The sequence below is a fragment of the Pelodiscus sinensis genome, chromosome 9 (assembly GCF_052426305.1).
Source record: "Pelodiscus sinensis isolate ZL-2025 chromosome 9, ASM5242630v1, whole genome shotgun sequence".
Lineage (NCBI taxonomy): Eukaryota > Metazoa > Chordata > Testudines > Trionychidae > Pelodiscus > Pelodiscus sinensis.
In genome coordinates, this window is record NC_143060.1 from 58,586,597 (window position 1) to 58,598,110 (window position 11,514).

The 11,514-nt window shown below is 48.5% G+C and overlaps 1 protein-coding gene across 1 annotated transcript; it reads left to right on the top strand.

Annotated features, from left to right (window-relative positions):
* The first annotated feature begins 6,996 nt into the window (after positions 1-6,996).
* On the top strand, positions 6,997-10,496 carry LOC142830687 (uncharacterized). Its single transcript, XM_075937142.2, has 2 exons — positions 6,997-7,073; positions 9,293-10,496. The coding sequence occupies exons 1-2, from the start codon at positions 6,997-6,999 to the stop codon at positions 10,494-10,496; spliced, it is 1,281 nt and encodes a 426-aa protein (XP_075793257.2).
* The last annotated feature ends 1,018 nt before the right edge of the window (positions 10,497-11,514 follow it).

The following is an 11,514-nucleotide window of genomic DNA, read 5'->3' on the forward strand; positions in this document are numbered from 1 at the left end:
CAACATCAGTGTCCTCACTATGGGTATGTCTACACTACAAAGTTAGTTCGAACTAACAGACGTTATTTCGAACTAACTTTCATAGGTGCTACACTAGCGCTACGCTTAGTTCGAACTAGGAAAACCTCATTTTACGAGGATTAAGCCTAGTTCGAACTAGCTAGTTCGAATTAAGGGGTGTGTAGCCCCTTAATTCTAACTAGTGGGAGGCTAGCCCTCCCCAAGTTTCCCTGGTGGCCACTCTGGCCAACAACAGGGAAACTCGTCTGCCCCCCTCCCAGCCCTGGACCCCTTAAAGGGGCACGGGCTGGCTACGGTGGCCATGCCAGGTGCAAGCCTGCCAGCACCCAGCCAGCAGACCCTGCACCTGGCACGGATCGAGCCACCCACCCGATGCCCCCCAGCCCTCCTCCTCTTCCCGGGACCAGGCTGGCGGCTCCCGGGAGCTTGCCCGGGACCGCAAGAGGCGGGCACCTGCCTGGGCTAGTGCGGACATCGTGGACCTCGTCCACGACCTCCGCACTAGGCACAGGAAAGTGGCCGTCAAGGGCAGGAGAGCTGCCAGCCTGGCCACCCAGGAGCAGGTGTGCATGAAAATCAAGGGGGTCCACTGAGACCCCCAACCCTGAGCCCTGAGCTTAGAATGGCCGTCCTGGGTCAGACCAAAGGTCCATCTAGCCCAGTAGCCTGTCTGCCGACAGCGGCCAACCCTAGGGACCCTGGAGGGGATGGACCAAAGACAGTGACCAAGCCATTTGTCTCGTGCCATCCCTCTCCAGCCTTCCACAAACCTTGGGCAGGGACACCACTCCTACCCCCTGGCTAATACCACTCCATGGACCCAACCTCCATGCCTTGATCTAACTTCTCTTTAAACTCTGTTCTAGTTCTAGCCTTCACAGCCTCCTGCAGCAAGGAGTTCCATAGGTTGACTCTTTGCTTTGTGAAGAACAACTTTCTGTTACTAGTTTGAAGCCTGCTACCCATTCCTTTCCTTTGGTGTCCTCTAGTCCTTCTATTATGGGAACTAATGAAGAAGTTTTCTGTATGCACCCTCTCCACCCAACTCCTGCTTTTAGAGACCTCTATCCTGTCCCCCCTCCGTCTCCTCTTTTCTAAGTTGAAAAGTCCCAGTCTCTTTAGCCTCTCTTCATATGGGACCTGTTCCAAACCCCTGATCATTTTGGTTGTCCTCCCCTCCCCCAGCCTCTCTCTTCCCCTCTCCCACCTCCTTTTCCCAGTCTCCCCGAGTTTTGTTCAATAAAGAGAGTTTCCATTTTGGAACACAATTCTCCTTTATTTTGTACATCAAGAAGAGGGGCTAGGGAAGGGTAAGTGGAAGGAGGTGAGGGAGGAATGGGGTACGAGCCCCCGATGGGGAGGACTGGGCTGGCTCTGCGGGCTTTTGGGGTGGAAGCTCTCCTGCAGCCCCCCAATTGCTCCCTCTCCCCAGATGGCAGCCTGCGGCAAGTGCAGCCGGTCTGATGGCCGAGTGCTGTGATGTGCCCAGTGTGGGTACTCCGGGCAATCCAAGCCAGAACTGCTTTGCAAGCGGGGCACCCCTGAGAACTGTCTGTCCGGGGTGGGGGGCGGAACCCTTTAAGCACAGCCCTCGGCTAGCCTGAGACAGCATCTCCACGCTCTAAGTCCTCCTCTGATGCCCTGCCGGCACTGCTTCTGGCCATCCTTAAGCCCAGTTCAGGGTCCACTTAATGTGGACATGCTAGTTCGAATTAGCAAAACGCTAATTCGAACTAGTTTTTTAGTCTGGATCTGTTAGTTCGAATTAGCTTAGTTCGAATTAACTAATTCGAACTAAGTTCGTTCGAATTAACGTTGTAGTGTAGACATACCCTGTCTGATCTCTGGGGTCCTGGCAGAATGCTGCCTGGATCTACCCAGGTCACAGCCTCCTTCTCCCCAGCAGACACAAACCTTGGGCCACCCCCTCTCTGGGCCTTAGTTGTATCCAGACCCAACTCTGGGACATCAGCACTGCTCTCAGCCATCACAGGCTGTGCGGCACCTTCCTCACACAAAGGAAGAAACTCTTCCCCATACACAGACAGACAACCAGAGACAGTTTCTCCCTTGTCCGAGCACCCCTTGCTAATTTCAGGCATACAGCTAGCCACTGACACAGCTTCCTTTACTGACCCACTACTACTTCCACCAGCCAAATTGCCAGCTTGCACACACCGGGGCTGCTCACACTGTGCTTCTTCCCACAACTCACTTCCAGCTTGTGCCAGTGTAGCTTCACAAGCATCCCTAGCCAACGAGTCACCACTCTCCAGAACTTTATCTTTTTTCTTAGCTAAAACTCCACTCTGGCCAGCCACTCCAGACTGCCCCAGAGAAACCCTTCCCTGATTTCTGGGCTTTTTCCACCCTGGTTTTGACTTCAGCCTCGCCTTTGAGGCAGTAAACAGGCCTTCACTTACAGGTCACTGCCCCCTGCACAGGCAAACATTTGGAGACGCTTTTCCCTTGGTTACAGTGAGACTGATCAGCCGCAGAAAACTTCCCAGAGTTACCTGTACCCCCTTCACAGTCCCCATACATGCTTTACAACATTATAATATTAGCTGGGTTAAAACCATTTGCCATGTCATAGTCACACCATATACCCACACGGATATACATCAATCTTGAACTCTTATTTCTTCTGCAGCATATCTGGCCATTAACAAAGATGCCAGCTCTGGATTAGAAACTTCCTCATTAAAGGCAATGCTTCCTTCCAAGCACAAGACTTCCAGAGCCTCCCTGTCCAGATTTTCATGCTGTAGCTGACTCATTGCAGCTGCTCTTTACCCAAACAAACTCTCAACACCAAAAAACAAATTTAGACAGCGAGGGGTTCTGACCCAAAATCTCTCTACCTACCAAGGCTCAGCCAATCAGCAGAGCCTTCTAGAATTCAAACTTTAATTAGAAGCCAACAGTTTCCACCTGCCAGTCACAACACACACTCCGTGAAAGAGAGGGGGAGGGGAAAGGGGACGTGGGAAAAAAAAACCCCTCACACCAACCTTCAGTCACAAACACAAGCTCAGCACACAGCAAGAAACCCCAAACACAACACTCACTTCCTCAAGAGTCCTGTATCTGCTTCTCCTTTACCTGGAGAATTCCCTCTCTAAAGCCACACTCACAAACACAGGGGGAAGAAAATGGCATGAGCCACGTTGCCTATCAAATAATCAAGGAGTCAATAATTCTATTAAGTACTCGATTAGTTAAATACCTGCCTCTTTACTTAACTATATGAAATAGGGATGTTATCAGTCTTCCAGAATCCAAGTTGAGAATCTTAAGTGATAGTAAATCTCCATATTCTCTTTTGTAGTAGAATTCATAGTCAGTGAAAGTTAAGTTCTATATAGCAACACTGATAAAAAAGAAAGAAAATCTCTTGGCAGTATACTTAGTTCTTGAAGAATTCTTTTATTGTAAAGTGGATATAATTTGAATACGTAATTCTATTGCATGGTTTATTATAGCAGACGGCAACAAAAATAGTGAATTGATATGTAGAAAACAAATTAAACCTTAAAATTTTAAGTACCTTTTCCTCTTTTTCAGGTATAGTCCCTCATATATTCCTTATGCAAGGGAGTCACCATTAATTGATCTCCTTTTACAAAAATAAAAGTTATTCAGTTCAGTCCTAATTTTTTTCAAAAGTGTAATTTTCTTAAATCACACTCTTTCAACTTTCTAATTTTGAAAAGCCAAAGGTAGAGCCCATATTTTATATATCTCTTACCTTTTGGATAGAGGGTAACTGTTTGATTTCAAAGGTCTACCATTAACAGGTTATAATTAAGACTGGAACTTTTCAGCTTAGAAATCTAAGAGGGGCATTAGGCAAAAGTCCATAAAATTGTGACCAGTGTAGAAAACGTGAGTAAAAAAAAGTTATTTACTTGTTCCCATAACAGCTTAACACAAGAACTAGAGGTCACGGAATGAAATTAGCAAGTAGCAGGTTCAAAACAGACAAAAGGAAGTATTTCTTCATGCACGGAGTCCCTAGCCGCTGTCAGTCAGAGACTGGCAATTGGTGACAGTGGAGTGATCACTTGATGATTACCTGTTCTGTTCATTTCCTCTGGAGCACCTCTCATGGGTCACTGTTGGGAGACAGGACATTGGGCTACATCAGGGGTGGGCAAAAAGCCCTCTGCAGGCCAGATCTGGCCACCAAGTGAGCTGATCAGGCCCACGGAGGCCCATCTGCTCCTCATATTCCCAGGCCAATCAGGGCCTGGGGTTGCGGGAGTGCACGAAGTCGCCTCCCACCCTGCCAGGAGTGCAGGGATGCTCTTTGCAGGGCCGGAAGAGACTGCTCCATCCCCACCCCCGCCCGCAGGATAATAAGGGCTTGGGAGGGGGAGCATGTGAAGTCTCCTGTGGCTCTGCAAGGGGCTCAGCACTTCAAGTCTACCACTAGCTGCAGCTCAGAAGTGAGAGACTTCACATGCTCCCCATCCCTAGGCCCTGTTTGACCCGGGGACATCAGGAGGAAGCACATGAAGTCTCTTCCCACTGCCAGGAGCACAGGTACCTAGAGGGAACAGCCAGCTGTTGTGAACAATTGGTGGTGCAAAGACTTTATGTGCTCCTTCCCCTTCCCCCCGCAAAGCAATCAGGATCTGTGGGTGGGGAAACAGGAAGTGTCCTGGCCCTGCCCCTTCTGGGGCAGCCTGGAGCTACTTCAAAAATTTTTGCTAACTCCTAGGCTAGATGAAACTTTGGTCTGACCCAGGATGGCTGATTGGTGTGCCAGAATTAAACCAGAAAACAAGTCTTTAGCATAGAGTTTTCCTGAACACCATTCTTACTTCTCCAGCCTAATGAGCATTGATGGACCAATCCTCCATGAATTTATCTAGCTCTTTTTTTTGACCCTGTTAAAATCCTGGCCTTCACAATATATTCTGGCAGGACTATAGTTCCGCAGGTTGTCTGGGCGTTGCATGAAGAAATACTTCCTTTCGCCTGTTTTCAACCTGCTACTTGTTAATTTCATTTGGTGACCTCTAGTTCTTGTCTTATGGGAGCAAGTAAATGACTTTTTCCTTGCTCCTTTTTTCCACACCAGTCATGATTTGATGAACCTCTGTTGTATCTCCACATACCCCATCTCCTCTTAGAGGACAATTCCCAATCTTGTTAATCTCTCTTCATATGGCAGCTAGGGATAGAAGTGACTAGTGGAATATAGGTTGAGCATAAGCTTATCGGATAGTCGACTAGTGATGTACCTAGGGTGGGGGAGAGAACTGGCTTAAAAGCTGGCTCTTTCCAGTCCTGTTTCTGTGGGGGACAGGGGAGGTAGAGATACAGCGGGAAACAGAGGAAGCGGGGACTGAAACAGGCTCCACTCCCGCTGCTTCTGCTGTGATTCTGCTTTTGAAACGTACAAGAGCCCCAAGCGGGGGGACTGTTCTCAAGAGAGCTGAAAGCAGTGAAATAATATAAAATTAAATACTAAAAGACGTTCTCTTAATTTTCATGCATCCCAACTTCTCCAGTCAGATTTTTAACATTCTAAATGTTCACAGCCATGTTTCACTTGCAGGCTTATTTTTGTTCAAATCGGTTTAATTCATTCTGCTGTTTTAGTAGACGCAAATACATTCCAATATATTCATAACCAGTGCTTTCTTGTGATGATAGACCCTGGTACTTTAATTAGATGGGATTCCCCTCTGTCATACCAGCACCTATTTCCTGGGCTGGCTTGCCTCCCAATGTCTTTGCTCAACAACTTTTTGATTTTATGTTTTAACCCGTTTTCTTTCCCTCAAAAACTTTGAACTTGGAGTACCGGCACCTCTTTTCGATTGGTCCCCAGCTTTTCCTTTCCCTTATTTGAATGCTGATCTGGTAAAACATGAGTTGACTTGTTTCAATTGAGTTTGGATTAGATAATATAAAAATGTCTTTAATAAAGCCCAAGACGCCTATGATTATTTTGACTTGTAGTTTTAATACTGTATGAGCCTAATTCCTTTTCAGGTATCTGAAATATGTACTAGTATAAAATGTCATCCCAAGTAGAGCTTCCTGTGTTGTCTGTCTTAGACAAGTAATTGGCAGAGCTATTACGTGGTGCTACAAAGTGGCATTGCATAACGTATTTTCTGTATTGGTTTGTTTTAATGTGCATTAAAAAGATTATTGGAAGAAAATACCGCTATTGAGGAGTGTTCACTTTGAGGAGGATGTATACATCCTATTTTTAACACTGGTTAGATAATATAAATCTTAATGATAGGATACCTATGTTCAGGCATATGGAAATAATTTACTTATCTAAAAGTTGTTGAAAAAACTAAGCAAACAAAAAGGACAAGGAAAAGAAGATAAGGGAAAAAAACCAAACAGATTTCCTTTTTATCAGGAGAGCAGGCATTCTCCTTTTAAGGGTGGCCATTTTGAACTCTCTTTAAATTTAACATCCCTAACTCCCTCTCTCTCTCTCTCTCTCTGTGGCTCTGAGTCCCTGAACCTTCCACGGGGCCCAAAAACAGCCTGTGACCACATATTAAAATTCCTAAAGTGACCCCCCCCACGATGAAAATTATTGTCCACCCTTGGGTTAGGTGATTGGTCTTTTGTGGCCTTACAATCTGCCACGTACATGTGGCACTGAGCAGCCTCTGATGATTCCATGTGCAGCCTGCTTGATTCCTAGCACTAACATTGAGTGAGTAGGGGTAATGCAGGGGGGAGAGGCTCAAATATGCAGAGGGGCTGGCGAGGGGCAGGACAGGGTGTGGAGGTGACATCACAAGGCCTTTTTCGGCATCTCCGCTTATTGGTTAAAGGACGTTGACAGGTGGTGAACTCACAGAGACTCCATGACAACGGCCAGGTAGGACAGGATGCGGGTCTGGGGCAATTTCAGACTCCCGTAGCTTTGCGGCCGGGAGTCATCTCGAGGTCTGCTCTTCTTACCTTGAGTGCTCTCAGGCCTCGAACATGAACACTAAGAAGAATCTTCTTGGAGTGTTATACAAATCCAATTCTGAGAAAAGAGACACATCTCTGCGGAGAAGGTAAGAGCCTGTGATAGATTTGGTGCTGATGCTGCCTGACCTATTGGGAACTCTTCTTTTCCCACCTAGGATTTTTGTTCCTTACCACTGGGGAGAGTGGAATTTGTGTCTTTTGTTTCCCTTTTCCCATAGCTTCCTGCCCTGCCAGAGTCTCACTGTTGAGTGGATGAGATAGTGATAGGGAGAAGACTCAGGACTTTGTTCTCTTTAACACCCAGCATATGAGCCAGAATGTATCATCTGCTTGGGGAATTGTTCAGCTTCTCTACATTGGTTGGGCCTGAGCAGTTCCTGATTCTGTCAGGAGTAGATTGTTCCACCCAACTATCTGCCCTGTTGCTAAGGAGGTTGAGGATCTGTGTGTGTGTGTGTGTGTGTGTGTGTCACTGCCAGGAGTGTATAATAGGAGGTGCCCTATTAGATGGAGTCCTTACAGATGATGTGGTGCAGTAGAGCCCCATTTTTCCAGCCTTCCATTGTGCAGCTTTCCATGTTGACCTAATAACCAGCGCATGCAGGGCCAGCAGCAGGCAACCCTCCCATGGCCACTAGATGGCGCTGTGGCCTCACACTTCCCTACTCTCCTGAATATCTGAATTTTTGATCATCTGGTTTGGTCCAGGTTCCAATTTGACATGACAAGTGGGGCTCTGCTGTGTAAGAGCTAGGGGTTGCCAGATGATTTCAGCAAAAATACCCAACACGCGTGACATTACATCACAATCTCCATTACATCTCATTTGGAAAATACCAGACATTTTATATTTTCTCATCTACATCTTCTCAATTTGTTTCCCAAACAGCTCAAATACTGGACTGTCCGGTTTAAAACAGGACACCTAGCAACCCTAGTAATAGCTGGAGGGCCTGGGCAATGCATGTAGAGCCTCCTTCTCCTCCCCCCACTGTGCCCCACAGAAAGACACATGGAGCAGCCACTCTGAGCTCTGGGGTTGTGGTAGGCAGGGAACTTGGCACAGGGTTCCATTAGGCAGCTAGCCTGGAACCGCCTAGGTAAGTGCCTCCTGGCCAGAGCCTACTCTGGCACCCCAACTCCCCGCCTTAGGTCACAATCCCTCCTGTTCCTGGTCCCTCCCAAATCCTGCACCCCCTCCTAGACCTTTCCTCCAGACCAGAATCCTCTCCTGCACCCCAACCCTCTTCCCTCACAGCCCATACTCTTTCCTGCACACCCGAACCCTACCCTCAGCTCCCTTTCGCATCCAATTTCTGTTCCAGACCCCACCTCCCCTCCATAGAGAATTGTGGCCCTTGACCTCTTGGAACAGCCTCCCCATCAAAAATTAATGCCCATCCCTGCTTTAAAGCATCTTTAATTTTATTGGTATTTTGAAAAAATGCTCCTCAGAGGTTCACGTAAATGAATTTGCTATATGCAATATGCTCAATATACTGTACTTAGCTTCTGTGAAAGTATTTTTAGGGACAAGCTGTGGTTGAAACATTTTTACCAACTTCAGCGATTAAGGCATAACAAGACTATGAGGATCCTGAAGCCAGAGTAGACAGCCTAGGTCCTAGTTTTTAGGTGGCTGAAAGTTCTTTGTTTCCCTCTCTCCACCAGCAGTAGCTCTGTCTCCTCCAGATTTAGCTGAAACAAGCGTGTCTTCACGTGCATGTTAACTCAGATCTTTGGGAGATGATTGCATGTTCTGTTAAGAAAACACCATGGTGGCTACATTTTTACACTGTCATGTGCTCACCCTTTGGAAACAGGCTTGCATAATATTTCTGTGGAAGATTGGCCTGTGTTCTACCACTTGCTGCTGTGGATAGAGGTAGAGGCTTAGATTGAGGAACAAAAGAAAGCAGATCTTGACAGACTCTTTAAAAGAGGCTGTTGGCTCTGGGTGGAAGGAGGTGTGAATGAGGCCACATGGACTAATCACCATCAAAAGATGTCGAGTGGCAATGACTGTTTTAAAATGTAAAAAGCAGTTCCCCTGTGCACCAAGGAGTGCAGTGTAAGAGCAGTAGTATGTGCCCTGAGGGGCTGAAAATACTGGTCGGTGCCAGAGTATTAGCAGCTAAAATAGAAGTCCCTCTAATATTTCAGAGCTGTAAATGCTCCAGCCTTGCTCAAACTGCCTGTAGAGTTTGTTCTTGTGAACGTTTCCGGGATTATCTTTTGACATCTCTTGCTCTGTCTGACTTGTCTCCCCTTGGAGTACTGTTTTAACCCATCCCTTCTATTTCAGCGGTGTTCAGACTCTGGAACAGGGGACATCACAGCCCTCTCTGATGCTGGCATCCCAGCCTTCATTGGGGACATCGCAATCCTCTCAATTGACGTCGTCGCAGCAGCCCTCTCGGGTGTCGTCGTCGCAGTTCTCCCAGGTGACGGTGCCTCAGCCTTCTCAGCTGTTGTGGCCAGACCCCTCTCTGGTGCTGCTATCGCAGTTCTCCCGTAAGTTGGTGCTGCTGTCCTCTCAGGTGGTGACACTGAAGCTTGCCCGGACAAGAGTGCTGCAGCCCTCCCAGGTGTTGGCATCCCTGCCTTCCCAAGGGACCTCCCGTGTGAGCGCTTCCACGGCTCCGCCGCCCGCTCCTCCTCCCCGCACACCCACTGCTCCGGCTCAGCCCTGCTACCGTCGCCTGTCTACCTTATCGAGCTGGAGCCACCGCCAGTTGAAGCAGAGCTCGTCTCTCCTTTGCGAGCACAGCACAAACGCGGAGACAGTTCCATTCCACCTGCCCCAGGCGATGCTGGCTGCTGAGTCGGCGGGCGGAGCAGAGGGGCCACGCAGCACCACCGTGCCCCTACCGCCCATCCAGCCTCACGCTGCTGCGGCCTCTTGCCCCGCCACCACCCGTGCACCACCTAAGAGTCAGGTCGCTCCGAAGAATCGAGCACCACCACCCAGGGAGAGGAATCCGCGCAGGACGCCTCAGGCGGGGACCGGCCCCTTGCCTAACTCCCGCCTTTGCGCCTCCCTGCAGCAGCAGCAGCAGCAGCTACAGCCACATCCACCGCAGCAGCCACAGAGGTCGAACCCGACCCGTACCCGCGGCCGCTCTGTCAAGAACCCAGGTGCTGCGGCGAGGAGAGAGCCGAAGGCAGCAGTCCCAGCGAAGCAGTACAACATCAAGCTCACGGCCGACGCGACCAGACTGCTGCTGCGACGCCATCTGGAGAAAGAGTGGGGGTTCAAGAATCCCATCGACGACACCGGGCTACTGCCGGGTTCCCGCAGCATGGCCGGCCTAAACTTGACCTCGATCATGAAGATCTCCCTGCTTAACGAGCAGAATCGCTACGATGACGAGGAGTACGAGGAGGATCCGGCGCCGGGGGTCGTGGATCAGGAGCTGGTGCGCAGGTGCACAGAGTGGCTGCGCGGGGTGGAGGAAGCGAAGAGAGAGAACAAGCTGGAAACCCTGCCCCACCTGTACGGCCCCTGAGACAGAAGGGCGGAGAACCATTTCGCCGCCGCTCCTCGTGGCAATACCCGAGGCTGCCCGTCTGCTGTGCCTGGAAGCGGAGTTCATGCATCCACTCCGACAGCTGGTCATGTGACCGACCCATCCCGCTCCACACATTCGTATCTGAAGATATGTTCAGAAAAGGGTCCGTTCTACATAGAAAGGAGGAGGTGGGGGGAGAAAATAAATACATGTTCACCGTTGCTATGTCCTGTGTATTTTCATTTCACATGTTGTGGCATTTGGGGAGAGGAGAAATTGGGGCAGGCTAATCAGTGCTTCTCCCGATCCAGCTGAGGTGCTGGATGTTTTTCTTCTGAAAGCAGGAGCCTAGCAAGTTTAATAGATGATGGCCAGGATCGGGACGTTAACCGCTGTGCTTTGGGGGTGTTTAAATGTGACCAAACGTGAGCAGAGAAATGTTCTCTGCTAGTTAACTTAGTGTAACACAACAGGTGCTTCATATTCATATTTTATTCACTCCTCAGTTTGAAAGATAAACAGTGATTACAGAAAGATTATAGGCTGATTAAGAGCCGGAGAATGAGGATAACCTAAATTTCCTTCAAAGACTTAAATGTCTGGGAGATAGATAGCTCTTACCCGGATATACAGTTTGGGCAAGTGGTGGGTGGGAGAGGAAGGCATTGTGCATCATCGGTATATGAATAGTCTAGCACAGGGTTACTCAACATGCCATCCGTGGGCCAACCCGTTTATTTACGGACTGTGGTGCAGTTTGGGTTTATGCGGGGCTCCACATACGACCCACAAGTGGGAGCCTAAAGAAAAAAGTAGTCAATATAATGGTCTTCTCTTGGTATGCGTTTTAGTAGTTAAATTCCTGGGACTGTCATTGCTCATTAAAAGTGCATACGGGTGGAAATGGGGTAAATATTACATTTTATTGATATATCAGCAGAACTGACTTAAATAGGGCCTGCATGTTGTGTAGTCTTGCCTTAATCTTTGTATTCATGCCTGTCAGTTTGAGAGA

Excerpts from the sequence above, each read along its gene's own strand:
- LOC142830687 (XM_075937142.2), top strand. The coding sequence starts at position 6,997 with ATGAACACTAAGAAGAATCTTCTTGGAGTGTTATACAAATCCAATTCT. Across the intron at positions 7,074-9,292 it reads GACACATCTCTGCGGAGAAG|CGGTGTTCAGACTCTGGAAC; the intron begins GTAAGAGCCTGT and ends CTTCTATTTCAG.